The 24,091-nt window shown below is 39.2% G+C and overlaps 3 protein-coding genes across 14 annotated transcripts; 1 reads left to right on the top strand and 2 right to left on the bottom strand.

Moving 5' to 3' along the window:
• The first annotated feature begins 249 nt into the window (after positions 1–249).
• LOC108052863 (serine/threonine-protein kinase/endoribonuclease IRE1) lies at positions 250–8,168 on the top strand. Its single transcript, XM_017135369.2, has 7 exons — positions 250–691; positions 814–928; positions 4,248–4,691; positions 4,754–4,976; positions 5,036–6,305; positions 6,519–6,683; positions 6,746–8,168. Exons 1-7 carry the CDS (start codon positions 563–565, stop codon positions 7,622–7,624), a joined length of 3,225 nt encoding a protein of 1,074 aa, XP_016990858.1. The 5' UTR covers positions 250–562; the 3' UTR covers positions 7,625–8,168.
• Positions 8,152–14,996, bottom strand: LOC108052864 (calcium uptake protein 3, mitochondrial). 12 transcript variants are annotated; one of them, XM_017135373.2, is made up of 11 exons: positions 14,676–14,996; positions 11,968–12,109; positions 11,801–11,911; positions 11,289–11,336; positions 11,146–11,228; positions 10,969–11,034; positions 10,688–10,765; positions 10,135–10,227; positions 9,628–10,030; positions 9,397–9,554; positions 8,152–8,525 (listed from the first exon to the last, which is right to left on the bottom strand). In XM_017135373.2, the coding sequence occupies exons 1-11, from the start codon at positions 14,931–14,933 to the stop codon at positions 8,442–8,444; spliced, it is 1,524 nt and encodes a 507-aa protein (XP_016990862.1). In that variant the 5' UTR covers positions 14,934–14,996; the 3' UTR covers positions 8,152–8,441. The 12 variants fall into 12 exon arrangements, with proteins under 12 accessions (XP_016990862.1, XP_016990861.1, XP_016990868.1 ...); XM_017135372.2 differs by having other exon boundaries at positions 9,628–10,033; XM_017135379.2 differs by lacking the exon at positions 10,688–10,765.
• Positions 14,997–21,676: 6,680 nt separating this feature from the next.
• On the bottom strand, positions 21,677–22,829 carry LOC108039600. The gene is made up of 4 exons (XM_017116655.2): positions 22,639–22,829; positions 22,237–22,582; positions 22,061–22,174; positions 21,677–22,009 (listed from the first exon to the last, which is right to left on the bottom strand). The coding sequence occupies exons 1-4, from the start codon at positions 22,710–22,712 to the stop codon at positions 21,836–21,838; spliced, it is 708 nt and encodes a 235-aa protein (XP_016972144.2). The 5' UTR covers positions 22,713–22,829; the 3' UTR covers positions 21,677–21,835.
• Positions 22,830–24,091: the final 1,262 nt, after the last annotated feature.

Genomic DNA, 24,091 nt, shown 5'->3' on the forward strand with positions numbered 1-24,091 from the left:
TTTTACAAATTTAATTGCGAATATTGCCAGAATATTACATATAATTAAAATTAAATTTTGTCAATTAATCAGCTAATTGGGTTAAACAATAATTCAATGCCATGAATCTTAATTCCATCCAACAAGTTTTATAAAAGACGCGGTGCCAAGATTTTGTCTTTTGCCGTTTTAAATGAAAGTTTGAATACGTTATTAACTCGTTTGGTATTTTCAAGGCGGTGCGCGATGGTCACACTGATACAACGATGGCCTTTTCCAACCATACGCCCGCTGTCACTCTTCTCCGCTCACTCGAATTCTCAACAATGGCGAACTTAATTGGAAAATATTGAACGCGAGTGCGTAGAAAATGTGAAATTAACACCAGCCAGAGCTGCAACAGTGTTTAAAGATTAAAATCAATACAAGAGGCGATAATATGCCAGAAACAACAAACCAAAAGTGACTGCATGTGCAAACTGAAAACGGATCGGAAATCGCAGATATTAGTTCTCTCTCTCTCTCGCTCTTTCGTAAACCCCCCACTCCCCCGACCGGCTGTTGAAGCTCAGTGTTTTGCAAAATGAGATTCTGCGTTGTGATTTGTTGCGTGTTATTTTTGCTGGCCAGCGGGCCTATTGCATCAGCTATAGGCAAAGCAAAACAGGCCGACTCTGCAGAAGTCGTCAGCAGCGGCGAGGATGAAAAGGCGGTAAGTGGGGGGCGGAATTGGACGGCATGACCCACTAAGGGTTAACATTGGGCCCGTCAATTAATATTTCATCACCTTCCTTCAACATGTTGGTCATAAGTTTACCCATTTTCCCCCCGCAGGACTGCACGGACCTCGCCCGCGACGAGGAGGCGCTGATGGTGTTCTCCACCTTGGGAGGCGGATTGACGGCCATCGATCCGGTGACCAGTGAAATACGCTGGACAATAGCAGATGGTAATTACGCCGGCCACTTTACAGTTCTAGACTTTCACGGCACCCCTATTTTCTGGTCTTAAGTGTGGGATTCGAAACATATGTTGGCACATGAGGGTCCTCATATCAAGAACTGGGCACTTTCCAAAAACAATGTATAGTATTTTGTAGAACCATTTCCAGAAGAAATTAACTACTATCTGGAATTTTGTATATCCAAACAAAGTAAATTATAGTCGTAGAAACCGAGAAGTATAAAAATAATTAAGTTAATTTCGAGCCTGCAATACTGAGTCGAAGGGAATGTTGCCATGAAACCTTAACTTGCATTTCTACGTGCATTAACAAAGGGCTGGCTAGATTTGTAGACTATATCAAAGCTTCCACTTTCTTTCCTGGAAATTTTTTTTTTAAATTGAAGTTCTTGGCAAGATTACTAAGGATTTCCGGATGCCATTAACGTGATTAAGGCTCAAACAAAATTATCATAAAGTTCCAAAAAGTATAAATAGCGCTCTATTACTCAGTCGAATATATAAACAAAAAAATAAATATCTACTTTGATTTTAAAAAGTTCACTTTTAAGGAAATATTTTTTTTTTTTGTCAAAAAACATCTGAGTAATCATAATTTGTATTGCGTAGTTAAATTTACAATTCCTAGGTGAGCAAGATACATGTTTGAAACTAGACCCATACATTTTTCCATAATACCTCCTTCCCCGTCTGCTAAATTACCAACATATGCTGTTGCACTCGCCATTTTAAGTGCGAAATGCGTTGCACAGGCATGCGCTTGATGAGCTCATCGCAAGATTCGTAGAGCACAGATGTAATAGCCTAGGATAGATCTTCCTCCCGCAATTCGTGCTCTATTATTTTCACTCTCACCGCGATATGTTTTGTATTGTGTGCCTGTGGCCTGATAAGAGTCCCACGTATATACGCAATCTCGACAACCGTTCTCGGCACACAATTCTTCCAATTAAGTTGCCAGCTAGTCCATATCACCAGTTGCTGTACGCTCATACCCTTCCCGTAGTGGGTGTTTGGGACTTTGAGCCACTTTCCTTTCGGTTCATTGAATATTCCTATGATTTATCAGCGTGACGTATTGATTTTCGATGGCCCCAACACGTTAATCTATCAGTCGCTTTACTGTTTCTTATTAACCTGTAAGATTCGCTTGGAATTTGTGGGCTCCATATATGAGTCATAATGGGTAAAGAAATAGTTTGTAAACACGGGGGACTATCAACACGATTAAAAGGGGTCGATGTAGCTTACATTTGGATTGATACAATTGTAGGTTACTACAATTATGACGTTAACTCAATCAAATAACGCATAAAAATAATTTTGGAATTGTTTTTAATCAGCTAAAAAGGTTTTCAGTTATCAAACCAAAAACAGGGCATATACAATTCGATTTTTTTTAATCAATCGGGAATTCTTTTTCATTTGCTAGTACCAGTTTTTTTTGGGCTCTCGCTATTAATAGCCCTCATGGGGTTTTGATTGTTTTTCCACTTTAAACTCTTTACTTCTTGATAAGTTCTGCTCGAAAAACTTTCCGTAATTATCCCCAAGTAAAATTATTGGAGTTATGCCAAATTGTTCCCTGAACAATACGCCCTCCACATGTTTTTTACAAATTTTTTGAAATCAAAAATTTACGCCCCGGAAAGATTATTTAGTGTGATAGCTGCAATACACATGTGCATACATATGTCCACATGTATTATTAGAAATTTCATGCTGACCGCTTGTCGTCTGACTTCGTGGAACTTAAAATGTTTAAAAATTCACGGCGATAGACATGTGGACAGCATCTGACCTGCGGCTTCCATATATTTTTGTGAGTTATTCAAGCCAATAATTTGTTTTTGATTCGCGGTAATTACACCGGCAATGTTCAACACGGCAGATCAGTGTTTCGATATGGGCTTCGTTCTATTACCTCATCACAAGACCGAATCAGGTTTTGTCTACGACTACCGCTAGCCAATTAGAATGCCTATGCTAATGAAAGTGCTGCGGCGAGTTAAATGACCTGCCCCAGAAATTGTGGCAACACTCCACAAATGCCGGCAGTCTTTACTCAGCCATGTGTTTGGGGCTGTAGCTAATTACTGATAAAGATGGGCACTACTTAAATTTGTTTGCTGTCATTATTCGATTTTGGTTTACGATGGGAGTTACGAATGCGCTTGGCAACACTTACATTTTGTTTAAATTATTTCTTCATTAGCGTGCATTTGCATTCGCCAAAGTCAGAACTTAACGCTGTTGCCTTAAGCGAATTGTTGGCGATAATGAAAATTGCCAACGCGGCTGGCGTAAACAATTCGGAAATGATCAGCCGCGGCTTGCCCAGTTCTTTTTCTTATTTACTCAACTGTTGTTTGGCTTGACTTTGCCTCTCGCGCCAAAACCCGTATAATTTATTCGGCCATTTTTAGTGGAAAATAGTCATGCTTTTTATGTGCTCCAGAAAATTAGTGGTTCACTTTTGAGAGGGGTTATCATAGATTACACTTTTATTCCCTTAATATGTATGTGTACAACAAGATAAGCGTTATCGGGAACAGGTTCTGGTTATAATTTATTACATTTACTTTACATTAGTACTCCAAGTGAACATTATCAGAAAATTTAATGGGAAATATAAACACACAGTGCATAGTTAGAATAATGAACTAAAAAGGTTCGATTTGAAAGATAACGAACTCCTAAAATTTTCATTAAATAAATACTTTTTATGAATAGACAAAAGCTTATATTAATGTAAATTAACGAGTGGAAATACACAAAATCACAATGTGACTTTCTCTATCTGGCATTATATTAGTTATTGCATTCAAATTTTAATTCCACAAGGGGAGCAAACTCTTGATTTAAATATATAAATTGATAACAATAATTCTACGAATTCATTAAAGTTAATCTCTATCAAATTACGGATTTACCCATGTTATCTTCGTTGAACAACAGCTTGAACTGTTTGCCATTTGTGAATCATCTACTAACTAAATTTATTATAAAACCTAATCTTTTTCTTGAAAAAATATAAATTTATGTATTCTTAATAATATGGTCAATTTAAAGAATATGTTTTCGGAAGTTACTTACTATTGTAGAGAAAATAAGTTTTATTGATTCAACGCGGTGACCAGGCCCTTACATTAACAATTTAAATCTTATTTGGAAAACATTAAGAACAATTTGCATTAAAATGTTGTCTTTGTTGAATATTCGTTGTCTATTATCAAAAAGTTATTACTAAATATAAACCGATTTCTTTTCTTTGCTTATTAATTTATATATGTCATCTATTCCAGATCCTCCCATAGTAGCAGAACCTCAGGATAATGTGCAGGTTCCGCATTTTCTGCCCGATCCTCGAGATGGCAGCATTTACCAACTTGGCCAGATGGGCAGCCTCAAGAAGCTACCGTATACCATTCCCCAGCTGGTGGCCAATGCTCCCTGCCGCTCATCTGATGGAATCTTATACTCCGGAAAGAAGAGTGATACCTGGTATATGGTGGATCCCAAGACGGGCAGACGGGAAAAGGTTATGGGATTCGGAGATGCCAGCATGGATGGCAAGGAGGGCGAGCAAATTGGTTGGGCAACTTCGCGGGCCATCTATTTGGGTCGGACTCAGTACACGGTCATGATGTTTGACAGTCTGTCCAAGAACAAGAATGCCAAGCCTTGGAATATCACTTTTTACGACTACAATGCCGTGAGTGCTCCTCCAGAACTGGCCAAGGAGTATGGTGAGTGGCGTGTTAAATTTTGCAATAAAACATGTCTGACTAATTATCTCTTCTTTTTACAGAGTACATCCATTTGACCACCACCAGCAATGGCCACATAGTCACCCTAGATCGCAAGCAGGGTAAGTTCCTGTGGCAGCGGGATCTAAGCAGTCCAGTGGTGTCCGCCTTTCTCTTGGGTCCAGATGGTTTACTCAGCGTACCATTTACCACAGTCTCCGACGAGGCTTACCAGGCCATACTAGAGGAGTCCAAAACTGGAAATGTGAACACCGTAAAGTTATTGTAAGCAAAAACAATTCTAATTCCTTTATCCATTACTAAATATTCTCTTTATTTGCCAGCCAATCGCTTTACGTGGGCGAGCACCAAAAGGGCCTATATGCCCTGCCCTCGCTAGTTGACAAAAATACTCCACGAATTTCTACATCACCACCCATAAAACTTCTCGATGGGCCTGCGGGCGATCAGAACAACAACCAGGAGACCGATCCCCGCACCGTTTACATTAAAGATGTGCTGCAAGAGCATCCAGGCATCATGTTGGGTCATTACAATATGCCCAATGAGGGAAATGGCAATTTGCAACTATCCCCTACGCCATCAAGCGCCAAGGTTGTCCAGAGCCTGGCCACCATACACAACTACAACGATGGCTACGGCATTCTGGCCAACAATGAAAAGAATGCCGCCGACATTGGTGTGCAAACGGATCCGGAGCTAGTGGAGCTTGGCATTAATCAGCGGGCAAATGGAAACACTATTAATCGGACCAAGACAATCATCCTGCAGAACAGCAATAAGGTGCAGGCATTTATTAACGAGTGGTTTATGGAGCATCCCAGTGGAAAAGTGCATCAGATTCTGATTGTCATCGTTCTGGGTATGATTGCCTTGTTCTGGTACACCTGCAGCACAATGCGGGAATTGCAAAAGCAGAGTGAGAACGGTTCTAAAACCTCTGCCATAGCCCAGAATGGGTCTAATGGAAGCACCGGCAGCAATGGAAGCAATGCGAGTGCCGAAGATCTGGTAGATTTGGGTAACGGACAAGTGCGTGTGGGCAAGATTAGCTTCAGCACAAACGAGGTGCTAGGCAAGGGCTGCGAGGGAACCTTCGTCTTTAAAGGCACCTTTGAGGAACGTTTCGTAGCTGTAAAGCGACTGTTGCCCGAATGCTTCACGTTTGCAGATCGCGAAGTGGCTTTGCTTCGGGAATCAGATGCTCATGAGAACGTGGTGCGATACTTCTGCACCGAACAGGATCGCCAGTTCCGCTACATAGCCGTCGAACTGTGCGCGGCCACACTTCAGGATTATACCGAAGGAGAACGCTCTCTGGAGCTGCAGGAACACATTGATGTTTGGCAGGTATTGAGCCAGGCATCCGCTGGATTGAGTCATCTCCACTCCCTGGATATTGTGCATCGCGACATCAAGCCGCAAAATGTTTTGATTTCACTACCAGATGCTAAGGGCAAAGTCCGGGTTATGATTTCCGACTTTGGACTCTGCAAGAAGCTAAATTTTGGCAAGACCAGTTTCTCCCGCCGATCGGGTGTAACTGGTACCGATGGATGGATAGCCCCGGAAATGATGCGATCCCAGCGAACGGTAAGATGTGATCTTTATTTTTTTTGTTCTGCTTAATTAAAATCTAGAGTTATTTCCCAAATCTTCCTTATATAAATGAACTTGTCAAGATAGCAGAAATGTAATGTGTAGGATAAAAACTTGCACTCCAAACAATAAAAACTAGTTAAAGCTTATACAATCTTACATTATCTGTATAAATTTTCTTAAGCAATAACCTAATTTTATTTTCAGACTACTGCTGTGGACATCTTTTCATTGGGTTGTGTCTACTATTATGTACTGAGTGGAGGTCACCATGCCTTTGGCGATAATCTGAAGCGCCAGGCCAACATACTTTCGCATGAGTTCAATCTGGCCAAGCTGCGTACAGAAGATGACAGTGAGATTAGCCGAATTGTAAGTGATTTAAGCCAAAGTGCAATCTCTAGTTATATTATTTAATTTTTTCTATTCTAAAGATACTTGCTGAGCAGTTAATATCCGATATGATACACAAGGACCCGCAATCGCGTCCTCCGGCTCGCTGCATTGGCAACCATCCGCTGTTCTGGGACGAGCCCAAAATGCTCTCGTTCCTGCAGGACGTCAGTGATCGTGTGGAGAAGTTGCAATTCCATGCCGAGCCGCTAAAGTCGCTGGAGAAAAACGGGCGGATAGTTGTACTGGACGATTGGAATGTGCATCTGGATCCGTTGATCACGGATGATTTGAGGAAGTATCGCGGTTACATGGGCGCCAGTGTCAGAGACTTACTCCGCGCACTGCGCAACAAGAAGCATCATTATCACGAGCTAACGCCGGCCGCCCAGGAAATGCTGGGCTGCATTCCGCACGAGTTCACCAACTATTGGGTGGACCGATTCCCGCAGCTCATCTCGCATGCCTACCATGCGTTCAGTATTTGCTCAAACGAGCCGATCTTTAAGCCGTACTACAGTGCCGGCTATCACTTTTCCCGTCCGTGGTACTTTGATGCGGACGATGCTTTGTTTCCCATGCTGATGCGGGATCCCAAGCCATTGCCCAAGATAGGAAGTCCAAAGAGGACGCCCCCACCTGCTAGCAGTCAAGCGCAGCAGTTGAAGCAGAGGAAAGGGCTTTACAACTTCCGTAAGCCAAGCGATGAATTACCGATTGCCGGAGTCGGGCTGCAGCGTAATCTGGAGTTAGACGGACAGGCACTGGAGTCCGATGGTAAGCGTGACGTTTTCGCCAACTTTAAGTTCCGGCGGTACTCCAAGCCTGGAAACAATCGAAATTACAATGGTGGACACAAGGACACGCAGGAGAAGGAGAAGTACGTAAGCTGGACGCTGCCGCCTTCAACGCAAGATTAGGACAACGACCCTAATGATCAGCATAGACAAGATGTAGTTTTATTCATTTATTAATTTAATTATTATTTAATTGTGCAATTTGTGTATATGCAACTATTCCAAAACGATTCCCAATTCAGTTCTTAGCTAAAATAATCAACGACAATGAAAAGAAAAGAAACTATTTTGTATACCGTAGTAAGAATAATGTAAAGTGTGTCGTCTACCGAATGCACGCAATTTAACTGTGATAATTTTTGATTTTTGTTTAATGCCCAAGTGCAAATTGATCTAGACAAATAGTTCGAGTTTTATATATAGTACTTAGGCTTATTGTATATTTATGCATTAGTTAAGTGACCTATCCCAACACTCCTCCAATTCTGGAGATCTTTGACAAGCGAAATATTTTTAGTTTTTAATATATATTAAAAAAGCACTTAGTATTAAAGTTAACGAATGGAATGTTTTAGTTGATGGACAACTTATGCTTGATTACGAAGTGCATTTTCTAAGAAATCTTAAGCTTAATCAAAATCAAAACTAAATAAAAATTTAATACAAATTTTACAAAACAATTTTATTTTCGCTATACATGTATAACAAGGTGGCATCAAGTAACTGCCAATATAAAACCATTTCTAAGAATTTTGGCTATAAGAAATGGGAGCTTAGTTCAATAACAAATTCATTATAAGTTCAAGGGATCAACAGATATAAACACTATTACTATACAAGAGATTTTGGTTCTTTAGAAGAAAAATTTTGTAACAAAAATTTGTTTCACTTTGGCGTTGTTTGCTCGTTGTTTGGTGCTATTTCTGCGTATTTGTCCTTTTTAATTGGCCGACTTCATCATGGTTTTCATCTCGTTGCGCACACAGTATTTGAAGGCATCCCAGCCCTCCGATTTGGCCACAGACTGTAAGGTTACATTTTTAGGATTAGTATAGGGCCAAAAGCTAGTGGGCAACATAGAAAAAATGAAATGGGAGACACAAAAGTGAGTAAAAAGCAGCAAGAAATAGAAAAGATTGTGGGTTTCGCTGCCCACTGACCTCTTCACCTTTTGGCGTGACTACCTCAATGGAAACCTTTAGACGCTCATCGTGGTCTACAACATTTTGCTAGGGAAAGAAAATACAACTCATTTCTAATCAGCTGGACTTTTAACCTGGGAAACATTATCGCGGTACAGTTCATTGTTAGACGTGTAGTGAGTCACAAATGACAGACCACCGACAAGCAATTTAATGAATATGGAAACGAATAATAAATGGGTTTCTAGATACTCAAAATAAATTAAAAAAGTTCAAAGGTCTGTCCTTTCCATTTCAATAATGTTTTTGAAGGACAAACAAAGGTGCAACAAATAAAAAACCAATTCTGTGTAGATATCAGAGTTTAATGGTTATATGGCCAATTCAAAATAAAATTAATGTTAATATTAATAATATGTAAAATAAATGTAATTGAGTAGGATTAATATCTTAAAAACTAAATTATAAGTAAACGAGGTAAAACATTAAGCTTAAAGCATAAATCGATTACAGGCGAGACAAAAACTAAACGAACACACACATTCAATGCTGGTCAGCGAGATTAGGACAAAAGCGGCAAACAAAACGATGAATAACTTAAGTCAAACTAAAGAATCAGTGCCATAGCGCATCGCTGTCAATGAAGTAATCCAATTGCCGGCACACGCGATGTCGCCAGGCCACAAACAGGGGATATGCGGGTTCATCATAGGCGTCCAGAGCTTCGTTGTAATCAAAGAAACGACCACTTACTTTAAAGCCGCGATGCAGGCGATCCTTCATGATGGCAATGAACTCCTTGTAGGACAGCATACCATCACCATCCGCATCGAAGATGGCAAACACGGTGTCGATCAAGTGGGGACTTAGCTTATAGCCGGTGCAGATTTTCACAGCGCGCGAGAATTCATCTAAACGTAAAAAGAGTATAATTATAATTCATCTAAAGGTATAGTTTACATTGTTATTGCTTAAACCACTCACCTTTCGATATGGCCCGATCAGCCAGGGTGTACATGCGCATGGCGATCGTGAAATCATCCAAATTGTTTAGAAAATGGCAAAAGTCTCGGAAATCGTGGAACGATATACCCTTCTCATCTTTGACCCGCTCGAGCAGGCGCTCCAGGAAGACATCATACTCATCAGTGGCCAGATACGTGTACCTTAGCAGGATCTTAGCGAAGTCCAGTTCGCTAATGACTTGGTTGCCCTTGGAGAACTCGTGAAATTCCAGTTCGAGCACCTCCGTCTGCAGGTTGTCCATAAAGCGGTAGAAGTTGTCGTAGTTGATCACCCCAGTGCCTCGCTTCCCAAAGAAGTGCAGCTGCAGAGTGGTGGCCACCATGTGACGCCGCTGCAGTCCCTCGCCATCGTTCACAAAGTTCTGCTGGAAGACATTAAAGGCATGAAGAGTAAGCAATTGTCTGAATGGGAACACCAATGAGTTAGTCACACCAGGCTCATGCTTGGGACTCGGGAAGACCTTACCTCCAGGGGAGTGGGCGCTGAAGGTTCGAGCTCCTCTTCCGGCTCTTTTTCGCCGTGCTTCTCCTTCCATGCGCCGCTGAAAATGCGCTCCATCTGGGATTTTATGTACATGCCGGTTTTGGGGGATAGATTTTTTTTTTGTGCAGGATTTATGGTTAGGTTGGAGAGAAGAAAAGTTAGGTGGTTTAGTAAGGGTCAACACAGTGGTGGAGCGTTTCTAGGGTGTAGGCCTGTTTTTTTTTGTAAACAGAACAAAAAGCGGCAGGAACAAAACTTTACATAACATAAGCTGATAACGTAACAAAAACTCAAAAGCAAAAAATCTAAAATATAATCTTTATGAAAACATAAAGACAACTGGTAGCAAAGCAAGTATAAAAACTTATCTTTCGTAAAAAGAACAAAACACAAGGTACGAATTTGAAATAACACAACGTAACTAAGCTTAGCTTCTACATATGCTCCAAGCATATATCGACTTCTGTACATTTTGAGCGGAGTTTTCGCGAAGCAAAGCCAATTCTAATTGGGAACTCTAGTGGCTAAAACTTACAAGACCCCTCTTGGTTTGTGGCACTGCCATCGGTTTCGTCATTTGACTTTGCTCATCGTAGGAAACTAAACGCGATAGCTGCGATTGAAATCGATTTTTATGGCATCACAGACAAAATAAAATATAAATAAATCAGGAGGTACAATAAAAAACTAAAAGTAAAGTGTAAGTGATGTGCAGCTTACTTCAGCGCCCTAGGGCCAGCTATTTTCAAATGAGTTTTCATTATTCATAAATAATACCATTAAATTATAGCTTAACTTAATAAATGAAATGCTTACAATTTGCTTGGTTTGTGGATCGACATTTTGAGTGTCTTTTAAAGCGCCGGCCAAAATGGAAATTATCTAATGATAAACATTTTTTGAAAATTATATTAAATAATAAGTAAATAAAATCAATTGGAGAAACCCATATGAATTATGAGTATACGATGGGGAATAAGAATCCCTATTTACCACTAGAAACTCGTCCTTGTCCACCCGTTGATTTCCGTCGGTGTCGAACATGTTAAAGGCAATGCGGAATCCAGATTTTGGCTCTATAAGTAGGGTTAAATACTAAATAAAACACTACCTTGGGATATTTCACATATACTTACTTGTTAATATGGAGAGCAAGAACAAATATTCCGTATAGGAGACAATGCCTGAAAGAAAATATGTGTTTTACAATATGAACTTATTTACTTGAATTAAAAATAAGTTGTCAAGCTGATTCTTATCAATACCGCATACCAATTATACAAAATTATATATATTGCAATGTACAAAACAGTACATAAGCATTTACAATCGTACACCAATCCATAAATTAAGTTAAAGTGCTGGTCTTATCAGATCTTGTCTGCTAATTGAATTTATTGAAATGTTTAACTAGCCGAACCTGCTTGACGATTCTAATTTATTCGAAATGGTTTGCAGTTATCATACTAGATTCCTTGGGAAAAACAAGTATTTCTTCAGCTTTTTTATATCTGCCTATGATTTCTTAGCTTTGCATTTTATAGAGAATTTGTGTTAGATAAAAAAAGCTTAATAAACCATTGTAGTTTTAAACAAAGAACCTTCATGGAGTCTTTTAAAATAACTAAATTTTTATTGGTAACTTTACCTTTATCTCTTAAATTGCGAAACAGTCGGGTTGAGCCCTTCTTCAAAGCTGGTGTGCCATCCTTGTATTTGTCGACCTCGTCGTTGGACAGCAGCCGACGTTTCAATCGAGCTGTAGGACAAGTTATATTATTCAAAAGTATTTTTATATTTTTGTAATGCACTTACGTCTGGGCTCCTGTTCCACAACGGAGTCTAGGAAATCCTGCGGGGTCATGTAGAGCTGATCGTCGAACTCCACGGATGCGAACTTGATGAAGCGTCGCTCCCGAGCCGTTAGCTTCACATTCTCCAGGTCGATATCGTCGCGCTGCGGGATTAAGATTGGAAAAGATTAATCAGGCCATCGATGGATCGAAACTTAATATGCCGATGTGCGTATTTGGTGGGTAGTATAATTGAAATAAATCATCGAACGATTGGATCGCGACGATTCGAATTTCCGCCGCTTGGTCACAAAGGCGGACCGCCAGGGACAAAAGATGGGACTGCAATCTGGACGGGTCTCATCTGGTGACGTTTTGATTAATGCCCGGCCGTGTTACCTCAACCGCGCTCAGAAATATTAATTTGATCCGGTTTGCCGTACTCCCCATGCATCGGGAATTACATGTATGATCTGCATTTAATTCGAAATTCAGATTTTGACGAGCCGCCGGACAGGATTCCCACGTTGGCCGTTTGGCAAATAAAGTGTCAAATTGATTTGAGAACATGTTGTGACCGTTGATCCTCCATAAATCTGACATTTAATGCCACCCACAACAAGTAATCATTTTTCCCGCATACTCGTAGACTGGGCGAATGACTCAATTGTATTTTATTTGTGGTGCAAAGACAGCTCCCAGGCCATAACTCTCGCTCTGGGGACACCAGAAAACGCTGTCTGCCGCCTGTCCCCAAAAAACAGATCCGAACAAAGGCCACTTTGAATGTTAGACATGTGCAGCAAACACTTCGCGGCCACGCCCACGCCCCCAAGAAACCACGAGGGGCCAGGGGCAATTCCTTATAAAGTCAAAAAGCTGACATCATTCGGGCTGCATCAGAGGATACAGTAGTACGGTTTTATATACGAAATGGAGTAAATCAATTATCCTGCAAGTGGAAACTACATACTACATGTATAATAAACAAATCTAGAAAATTAGTAATTTGACAAATAATATTTAAGTAACCAATTTAGGCTGAACTTAAATACTTAACCATTTTTATATGTATTTACTTTTGAGATTAGACCCTAAGTCATTTGGGTTTAAATATGAAAACAAAATAAACTATTGTTTGAGGTTTTGTCTTTCCTTTTTTTATCATTTAATACCAAGTTCTAATATTTTTTAAATTTGTATTAATATTTAACCACTGTTCTGGAACCCTGCGCCAAGAACAAGGAGAACCGAAATGGCTGCAGGCGCTGGATTTATAGGCAACAATTAAAACTCATTCATCATCATCAGGCGCAGTCGCAGTCGCAGTTGTCATAACACATGTCAGGGCCAGGCCAAAACCAAAACCAAAACCAAATCTAAAGCCAAAACTCGGGCTCCAAACTGAGGCTCATATTGCAACCGAAACCGAAGCCACGCCTGCGTCTGGCATTGGGCATTGTTGTTGCCGTGGATATTGGTGGGTGTATCGAATCGGCAACCAGATCGATTGATAGATAAATTTTTAGTAACTGGCATTCTGTCAGCATTCGGGGGAGTGAGCTACACTACGTATTATTTGCCGCCTGCAGGTGCGTGGGCGTATCGGACTAACTACTTTGCCACTTCGCCAGGCATTTTTTAAGGTGTGTGGCATTAGCGCTGGAATTAATTCCAAAATGTTGCAGCCTTGGGAGTTTTAAATATTTTCGATGGCAAGATATGCTAATCTGCGAGGACGATTTTAAATCTGCGAAAAGGAATTCTCAAGATCTTTAAAGAAAAGGAGTTCTTTTGAGCGAGTTCTTTCAGTTCGGTTAGAATTTTGATGGAAGGAATTTATGTAGCACCTTGAATATACATTTATATACATGTAAACTTAAGCAAGTTTGGATTATTAAATTTTTAAATCAAATTTAAGAGTACAATACTTTAAAAAATGTATAAGAAAATATGTTTTTTTTTCTTGAACTTATAATTACAAATTTAACCCGCTATGATTTTATAAAAATTAATGTCAAGATCTCTTCTACTTATTAAATTTATACTGCAAATACTTATTTCGATGGCATACAAAAATTTTAAAAATCCTTTCAAAACATTAAATGCAATGACATCATTATTCAGAAAATAAAGCTCTTGGGTATTCCTCGCCCTTAAAGCTAAGCCCTGATAAGCAATTGCCGAAATGCGTAATGTAAATATTTAAATTTCACACCCTGCATCATACACATCAAAAAAGCTTATCAGAATTCCACTCACGTCAACATATTTTTCGGTTTTTTTTAGGTCTGCCCCAGAGACAATGTCAACAGGTTGATAAATAGTGGCTGTAGCTGTTGCTATTTCATTGAACTTGGACAAGCACCACAACAACAACCAATTTACATCAATGATAACGACCTTGAGCTGAATATTCGTGAGCTTATATTTTTATTGCCGAGTAATTTAACGCAATCCACACGAATTAAATCAATTTTATAGGCTAATTAAACGTCGATTAGCTAGTAAAAACAAAAATAGTGCAGCGAACGAGCGGAGCAAAACAAAACGCCTAACAACAGCTGATAAGAAACACTTCCGTTGCATTACGTCGAATGTTACGTCGTAACGTAAGCCGAAGACATGCCACAAGCTAAAAATAGCTGCGCAGGTCTTTTTTATCCAATTATTGACTTTTCCACACCAAACACTTGGCACACTTGATTTCGCTTTTTACACTGCAATTACCATGCGTCTTTTAAGGCTAACTGCATTCACGGGATTTTCCGCAGATCGCAGTTTTATGAATGCCGCCAGGGCGGCCAAGGAAATGGCACTACCGCCTACAAATGTCAGCAGGCGTCGCGATTTGTGTCCCGGAATTCCAATGGATTTCGAAGTAGTGCTGGCGAATCTGGCTGATCGGCCAACAGCCACGCCCACACACGACCGCTGGGCGATTATAACGCCACTTTTAATCGTTAATTTAGCCACTGCACTCGCCATTCTGTACGAGTTTTAACAAGGAAAAAACTACACTAGTGACAAATAGACAGACGTGATGTGCGTAACGTAAGGTAAGTGAGCATAGGGTTGCTACGTGGCTCCGAAAATAATAAATATCGCCTGTGGTTTGAATTTCTTATTTACTATTTTAGGAATAACAGTTAATTATATAGCGTAAAAATATTTTACGATGTCGTTTCCAAAATCAAATTCTGGAATAATTAAAAAATTGTAAATGAGAACGTAAGGCATTAGAACGGATTTACGTAGTCATTAGATGTTGCCAGATCGATACAATTTTGCCTGCAGGCAAGTTGGCGGGCATTTGGAATGGAAGGGAGAAAGAGGAATTTTTATTACAAGAACGGCCAATTTTAAAAAATATATACAAAAAAAAATTTAATCGAAACAAGTAATTAAGCTATAAAGACAAAATTTTCAACATTTTCAATGATTTAAATGTACTTAAATCTTTTATATTATTATAACCTAATCGGTTCTCAATGTTATTATTAAATGTATTATACCCTTGCAGAGGGTATTATAATTTTGGTCAGAAGTTTGTAACGCAGTGAAGGAGACGTTTCCGACCCCATAAAGTATATATATTCTTGATCAGGATCAATAGGGGAGTCGATATAGCCATGTCCGTCTGTCCGTCTGTCCGTCTGTCCGTCTGTCCGTCTGTCCGTCTGTTTCAATACCGTTTGCGAGCTCAGTTTAAAAGCTAGCGATCTGAAACTTTCACAATCGTCCTAAAACATGTGTACGCAGATCAAGTTTGAAAATCGCCCCGATCGGACGTCTATATCCTATAGCTCCCATAGGAACAATTGGATATATCTTGCAAAAATTTATGATATTTCGCGCAGTGTAAAAGCTATTGACATTAATCTTTACAAATCGTATTTTTTTATGCATACCTTGATCAGGGTAAAAGCGCGTGGCGATCGGACGTCTATATCCTATAGCTCCCATAGGAACAATAGGGTAAAATCGGTCCAAATTTGATGTTTTCAGAATATTTCGCGATGTGTAAAAGCTATTGCTGTACATTTTCAAATCGAATTTTTTATGCATTCCTTCATCAAGGTAAAAGCGCGTGCTGATCGGACGTCTATATCCTATAGCTCCCATAGGAACAATACGGTGAAATCGGTCAAAATTTCATATTTTTAGAATATTTCGCGCAGTGTATAAGCTATTGACATACATTTTTCAAAGTCTTATTTATTTACGCATATCTGGATTAGGGTAAAAGCGCTTGCCGATCGGACGTCTATTTCTTATAGCTTCCGTAGGAAAAATAGTTAAAGGCTGCGAAAGTATCCCTTTTTTTTATTTTTATATGACATTTTTGCAGTATAAAAGCAATTGACATTAAACGATGCAAATCTAGTTTATTTATGTATACCTTATTCCTTTCGCTACTTTTTCAGTTTTAGCAATTTCGGCAAAGTCTGCAAGGGTATTAAAACTTCGGCTTGCCGAAGTTAGCTTCCGTCCTCGTTTTTCTTTATGATTATACCTAATTTAACAAATACACGAAAAAATATTGTATTATCTAAATACGTCGAAAGTTCAAATATGACTAAGATATCGTCACACCTGAGAGGGTTTTTTTCAGAATTATTTCCGCATAACTGACAATATGAATTTGTAATCAAATTATTGAGTTTGGGCAAATTTGAGTCACTTGAAAAGGGGACTACGTGCCTAAGACCACACAGATTCGTTGGAAACGTTTCTAGAAACTAATTAAAAATCCTGCCGACGTGAAATTCTGCGGTGAGCTCTTGACGCAAAAGTGCATATTTGGCTCCAAACTATTGGGGATTTTTATTGGGCATGCCCAAAATCCGCTTGTGACGCGTCTCGGTCTACGCAAAAACCATAACAAATAAACTTATTGACCGTCAAAAGTCCAGAATTCCAGTGACTCATTTGACTGCAGCGGCGCGGCAGGCATGAAATATGACAAAAATGCAACTAGAAATCAATAAAAATGTCGAAATATTTTATGGGAAAACAAATGTCCCCATTGAAAGACGATAAAATGATCTGAGAAAACCTGTTGCACTTCCCCGCCTCTTCGAAATTCAATAGAAATGTTCTCTGTTCTTGGCGGTTCCATCTGTTTTCGAAACGGAAAATATCAATTTCACTTGATTTTCCGCTGTCGCGCGAAACCCTAGACGCAGTCTATCCCTTTCCATCTTTTCCTTGGTTCGATTCAGGTGAAGTTCGTAACCCAGGATAGTTGACACTTTGGGGTTTTGCTCCACAAATTCGATCTTTGGCCGCGAGTCGCCTAAGAGTCGCCCTCGCCTTGAGGACCAGCTTTTTCAGCTGGTTTCGTTTACTCAGCAGTTATGAGCTCGTAAATTATTAGTTTCAATTTTAAGCGGCGCATTGTGTTTCCTTTTTCCTTTTCCAATCCATTTCCTGCGAAAGTTGTAAAAGAAGTGACCGTCAACCCGGGCGCCAAGCGATTCGAAAGAGGATCCGATGGTCCAAAAGATCCGTTGGCACATAAAAATGTTTGTGTTGACGCCTTCGACGGGCCTTGGTTTGTAAAACGGCCCAAGGGCAAACCAGAACCCACAAACCCGCAAAACGATCGATATAAATACACAATATTTTGGTCTTCTTTTGGTAGTAATAAAGTCGTTTAAATCGCAATGCGTATTTGGTTTTCCTGCTCCACCTTTCTTCTGGTCGTAATAAAGTCGTTTCAATTAGCGTTCACAAGTCCCGAAAAAAAGCGCAGTTGTTCGAAATATTTTGGTTAGCGCCAGGCCCAAGGGTTTTTTCCTTCATAATTCATGCGGTTGTTTCCCTTTACTGGTTAATTAGTCTGGCATTTAAAATGTTTTCGCAAGAACTGAATATGCACAATAAAAAATATCTCCAAAATGGTTCGCTATTAAAAAAAATGATAATGTTTGTGAATTTTATATTTAACTTATTTTGTTTCAAAGATAAAACTTCTTAATGCAAATATATTTTCCTTAACTTTACCCGCTCATATTATTTTTTTATTTGATTAATGTATAAACAATAAAAGCTACTATTAAAAATCTATATATGTTTCATCTCATTTAAATCTAAATATGTCTGATATATTGGTACAAGAATATTATATTAGTATATGTTTTTCTCCGTGATGCGAAGATGCAGACGATTCCTATCCGATTTGGGTTGGGTCTTTTGGGTCTTTAGGCCGTGCGATTAGGTAATATTTTCAAGGGGGTTGGGTTGCCACAGAGCACATTGTTTGGGTTTGCCGCATCATTTAACGGTAAAATTGAAATTGATATACGAGCCGACATCCAAAAACAAAAAAAAAATCCCTGAGAGGGGCCAGATACGAAATAAGATTTTTGATTTCGCTGGAACCTTTTTTTGATGATATCACTGGCTGATCAAATAAAAAGTTCAATGTCAATGCTTGATGGGCGGCTCAATCAGTTTAAGAACACTTTGTGCCAGGTGAGAGAAAGGGGCCCACCTGTTGCGCCAGTTCACTCGAAGTTCATTGAGTTGTAATTAAAAAAAAATAAACAGAACCCCAAAATAATGGAAATGTACAGAAATATAAGAGGGGACGGGGACCACACGCAATCCGTTCAAGAGGCGCTGCCTGTCACACATAAATCTCAATGGAACATGCGGGACTCGCGGGGGGATCGCAACTTCTGGGAGCTGATGCATCACCTCCGGAAAAGACCAACAAAAAAAAGGGTGCCAAGTGGTCTTGGCCAAGGATGCCGACCAAGCCGGTTTTTCTTTTGGTGTAGCAAGTTCGGAGGCCCCTCTAACATCGTGATTTATGGGAGCCCAGGAAACCAGGCAACTGGCAAACTGGCCAACTGCCAGCGGTCACCAATAGAAGCATAGAGGCCGCTCCAATTACATCACTCAAACTACAGTTAAGGTGACCAAAAAACACTCCCAGGGAACTGGAACGACGCGCGGCTGTCACATTAGGCCGCTCTAATCAGACGCAGAGCCAAGTTTATCGCCGGACAAGATCTCCGAAGGATTACCAGTCTAGACTCGGGATCTGCCTAGATCTCCGATCAGGCTCTCTCTTTCTCTATCTCTCTCTCTTTGTGATCTTGGCTGCGTTAACGGTCCATCTGTTGGCCACCGGCCGGTTTTGGCCAACTTTACGAGCGGCGCTTGATGCTTCATAACCCATCGAAAAAACACAAAAACAAATACGAAAAACAAGACAAATGGATACTGGGATCATGATATTTTAAACCAAATATATAAATCATAGATTTTTGTAACGTATGTATATGATTTATTTAAATTACTTTAACAATTATATATTTAAATTTCAGAGCTTCAATCTTAGGTATAAAGTCTAAACTCAATTGACTTTGCATTCTTAAGTTCATTTGATATTCTGCATGGTAAGCAGCGTTTCTTTAGTTTTGTAATATACAAATTTGAATATTGATATATTTGATAATACATTATTTATCCTTGCTTTAAAATACCCACAAATTCAAAAGTTTTTACCAGTGCACAAAATAAAAGAGAACTTCTTTTTCGATACTCTTTTGTTAGTATCGGCTTTGATTAAGTTCTGATACCAATTTTTCGAGGGGCCGGGCTTAGAGAGTAACCTGAGCTCTGGCCACCAACTATGGACCTCAACGAGTCTTTCTTCTAATTTTATTAATTGTTATTGCCGCAAAGTTACATAAATTTATCTCATGCATGGCGATAGATAGCCGTTCCACTGATTTGGTTAATAGCCGCGATATCGATATCGATTTCGTTGGCAGGCACAATAAAAATTGCTCACATTTATGTAGATTGTGGAAGACGGCGATCTATTGAGTGTCTCCGACATTCTTATGGGACAGCTTGACTGATTGTGGGAGAGCCGGTGGAAGAATCTCTTCCAGCAGCCCAAAGACAAGAAGCTTTTCCAAATTTGAATTTGGTAAGATAAGATGGAAAGGTTGTTTTCTAAAAAGGTTGATAGATATTGATGAAATCGCAGTGACCATCTTCTTAATGGTTCTATACGATTCAGTGAATCTAGCTTTTCTTGTATCACAGTTTTCTACTTAGTTTTTGTTTATATCTGAAGTGATCTCTACCGTTGATATTTTATTGTATTTGATTTCCTTTAAAATGTGACGTTGAAATTTATCTATAATGTTATGAACATTAATTTGAAGACTAGGACAATCAATTCTTCTTATAAAATGAGTTATATAATTATTAAATGGTGCCATTTTTAAATTTAGCTAACATCGAAAAAATACGTATAAAATATGATGATTATATTACTTCTAATACAGAAAGTTGTTTGACTTTCAACCTTTTAACCATCAAAGGTTGAGCTATATATATGTACATTAATTTCGGAATTAGGCTCGTGCACTTTCCCCCAAACAGAAAACTCCCATGTTTTCGGTGATTTAAAGGTAACACCCCTAGTCCTAATCCAAAAATAGTCCCTTAAATTTACCCCACAACTATCTCAATGCCATTACCTAGTTCAGGGTCTCGTCTATGCCCAAGGTGCCCTTCAGTTCGGCCCAGACCAGATCATACTATCAATTGCTCAACACTTCTCCAGACGAACCCAATTAAAATCAGGCAGCAAATTTATTAAATTGCCATCGATGGCTGCCAAATTAAAATGTCAACGGCTTGCCGAAACCCCATGGAGAGGGCGGGGCTGGGGGAGGGCGCAAAAAAGTGTCATAAACTTGTTTGACAGATTTCTTTTGATTCATGGAAACCATAAATAAAGCTTGCCAAATCTCTGGGCGTGGCCCAAAGACCGAATGCCGCAAGCCCGAAAGAAACTGCAGTGAAATCAAAGTCAATGCGAACGATGCATAAATATTTTGGCGAACCAAATGAGGTTCATTTGGCTGTCATCGTCATGTGGTAAGCACCCGCGCCAAGGAATGCAGAGCATAACCACTCCGATCTCCGATCTCGGATCTCGGCATCTCGGATCCCGGCCAAATCTGATCACCCGACGACCATTGCATGTGTCGCCCCCATAATTCTTCAGCGATTCGGGCCACTTGATGATGACATTCATTGCCCCCTTCGAAGGCGCCATCCAATTGACTCATGTATCTTTTACTTACCACAATCCAAAAAATGGAAACTATATATTGGGTGCAGAAACCAACAGTCGAAGCACCTGCCGCCAATATAGAGTACAGATTTAGTGCCCAACTGGTAGATCATAAGTTGTAACTGGTTCTTCCCGGTGATTCCATCTATCAGCCAAGTCCTAGCCAGACTTCTTTATGTAGCCAGCCACACCCTGAGGCTCGAAGTGTCCACTAAATTCAAAGTGCATTGGCGGAGAGAAACATTTTCAAATCAGAGAACTGCACTGGAATGAAATTGCTTGAGATAAGAATCTAATAGCGATATTATGAGGCATATCATAAAGTTTTTAACACCCAAAATCACCCTGTGCTTACATCACTGAATTATTTAGAAGAAAAAATTGGATTTTACCCACGGTAAAACAAATTTAATTAATTTTTATACTTAATATTAGTTGAACATTCTTTTAAAAAGTTCAGATTTAAAATACAAATACTTTACTGTTAAATAAATGCTCTATATAAAAGTCTGTTTATTTCCATTGGACTAAAACATCTTTAATTAATGTTGATACTTAATATTTGTTAAACATTCTTTTGAAAAGTTCAGATTTGAATTTAATAAATTTTAAATAAATGTTCTATCTAAAAGTCTGTTTATTTTCATTGGACTATTAATAATTTAAAATACATGTTATTTGTAGTGCACAAAGGCACAGTTGCCCAAAGGCGAGACGCCTTCTTTGAGTTTATGGTGTCCAAGTATTCATAATTTGTTTTGGTTTTTTCAAAGATATTCTATTCCGTTGGCTCGCTACTGGAGTCCCCGACCCTGAGGAGATAGTCTATCAAGGCATTGTTAATTTGCTGAAATAGGTCGTGGATGTCGATCAATTCCATGGCGGGTGAAGTGGAGATATAAGTGGGCCCATGACCATTACTGCTAATGGCCAAGTCAGCTCGCTTGCCAATCTAATGAATGATTATAATAATCTATATTTGGATTCATAAGTAATATTATACCTTTTTCAGGGCCTGCCCCAAGTAACACAGGAGCAGCACGATTGGTGGATCTTCATCCTCCTTGTCGTATAGTCCCAATAGTGAGTGGCAAAGCACCGAAGATCCGCAGCCAATCTTTAAGGTTGTTTGGATGAAATATACTTCTTAAACTGCTGCATCGTTTACAACCAACTCACCTGCATACTGGCCGTCATGAGAGTGGGCCAGCACCTCTGCCACCAACCTCCCCATTGAATTTGTAGCACCTGGCGGGCATTCAACATCCATGGTCGGTTTTGGAGTCGCCGGCGATGCGACAGATCTTTTGAGGGAGTAATAGGGGCAGGTTCACGGGTCAAGGTCGTCGGAGGAGGGAATTGCCACCTGGCAAGATACTCCTTTAGTCCCGAGGAATCCGCACACTCTTCGCTAATGGGAAACCGATTCCTGCGCAAGTTTCGTTTGCTCTTCAGAATTCTGCGACGTCGTTTGACCAATTTTTTCAGTGCATAATGAGCTGGCATGTTAGATGCTCCAGTCTGACTATTAAAAGAAAGAAAACTAAAGATCCTCCAAGGACTTGTTCAAAAACCAAATACTTTTCTGGACCGAAGCAGCGTCGCAGTCCACGGTAGACGTTGTCCATAACAATAAACATTTCCAGTACTGGCATTGTAATTAAATGCTTACTACGAATTTAGTCTTACAATTTCAGTGTGACTTACAAAACTGAGAAATGCTTAGGTACCCAACACGAGGGGTAAAAAATTTAGTTGTAGTAGTTTTGCAACATGTTTAAAACTGTCAAGTGAAACGCCTGCCCAGAATTATAGATCTGCCACAAAAAGGGTAGTTCTTTCGGTTAACTAGATTTAGATTGGTTTCGAATTCCCTGGGTAGTAAGGACTTATCCAGAGCTGCGAAATAATTGTTATAACAGGCAGTAGAAAATACCAGAATTGGATAGAAAAATTACACTGATATTTAAAAAAGGCAGAAACAAAGAGCCGTACGTATTTCCGTGTGTGGCGGGAATTATGATTAATTTCTGTTCCGATAGATCTGCGTGAAGACTCAAGGCCCATTTGGATAGTGCACTCATAATTTATGGCGGCAGTGGCTGCCATCATAATTAGCATTGCGATCTAAATCAAAATATTTACAAATCAATTATTGTGATTAGCGACCACCGCAGCAACTTCCACCATAATCGATCACCCAGCTGGGCATTTCTCACTCAGGTCTCCATTCCGTAATCCATATATTCCGACCCCAACCCCACCCACAATCGACTTGGTGGCGACGACAGCATTTCACGGTAATCATAATTTGCATAGGCCTTAACCCGCGGAAAGATATAATATATATATTCTTATAATATACATTGTTGTGACAGAAAAAGTCCATCATAATCGGCTGATTAATCAATTAAATTATTTATTTATTTTACAAATAATGGACTAGAGGAATTGACTATCAATCATTTGCTTTATAATTAATATTTTTTTATTTATTCAACAATTAAAAATTTATATTAATTGCCATAATACTCTATTAAAAAGTGTTTTACTTATTATTAAAGCTAGGTTTAATTTTATAATTAGGTACTGTTTTAAATTTATTCATAAAATATATGTCAATGTTATTGTATAGGAAACAAGTGCTTATAAATTTTAGATAAAAATTGGTTTGGAATTAGTTGAAGTCAAAGAAGTATTCGAAAGTTTTATAGGATTCTTAAAGCAAATTTGGGTTTAACTGCATGTTAATGTTTCTTTTAGAAGAGATTTTAAGTATTCAATTACAACTAAGACATTAGTTTGATATCTATGTTTGATTGTCAATTTAAATAAACTTATGTGCTACCATTGCTTAATTAAATCTTTTAAAATCATGTAAAAAGTATTAAACACCTTTTTAAAATTAAAAATTTGCATTTGCTATAAAAAAGTATTTTAAAAAGCTTTAATCACTATAAGGAGATAGCTCTTTTTTATGCTGGGGGTTAACATGTTTTCGTATCAGCAGCCGTCTTGTTGCTGGTCACTTGGC

Source organism: Drosophila rhopaloa, unplaced genomic scaffold (genome assembly GCF_018152115.1).
Source record: "Drosophila rhopaloa isolate 14029-0021.01 unplaced genomic scaffold, ASM1815211v1 contig_178, whole genome shotgun sequence".
Classification (NCBI taxonomy): Eukaryota; Metazoa; Arthropoda; class Insecta; order Diptera; family Drosophilidae; genus Drosophila; species Drosophila rhopaloa.

Bases quoted from the DNA above. Each gene is read 5' to 3' on its own strand.
- LOC108052863 (XM_017135369.2), top strand. From the start codon at position 563: ATGAGATTCTGCGTTGTGATTTGTTGCGTGTTATTTTTGCTGGCCAGC. The intron at 929-4,247 runs GTAATTACGCCG...CATCTATTCCAG, and splicing joins ACGCTGGACAATAGCAGATG to ATCCTCCCATAGTAGCAGAA. The intron at 6,684-6,745 runs GTAAGTGATTTA...TCTATTCTAAAG, and splicing joins ACAGTGAGATTAGCCGAATT to ATACTTGCTGAGCAGTTAAT.
- LOC108039600 (XM_017116655.2), bottom strand. From the start codon at position 22,712: ATGCCAGTACTGGAAATGTTTATTGTTATGGACAACGTCTACCGTGGA. The intron at 22,175-22,236 runs GTGAGTTGGTTG...ACAACCTTAAAG, and splicing joins TCATGACGGCCAGTATGCAG to ATTGGCTGCGGATCTTCGGT. The intron at 22,010-22,060 runs GTATAATATTAC...ATCATTCATTAG, and splicing joins TGGGGCAGGCCCTGAAAAAG to ATTGGCAAGCGAGCTGACTT.
- LOC108052864 (XM_017135370.2), bottom strand. From the start codon at position 14,933: ATGGCGAGTGCAGTGGCTAAATTAACGATTAAAAGTGGCGTTATAATC. The intron at 11,912-11,967 runs GTAAGTGCATTA...CTTGTCCTACAG, and splicing joins TGTGGAACAGGAGCCCAGAC to CTCGATTGAAACGTCGGCTG. The intron at 10,034-10,134 runs GTAAGGTCTTCC...AATGTCTTCCAG, and splicing joins CAGCGCCCACTCCCCTGGAG to CAGAACTTTGTGAACGATGG.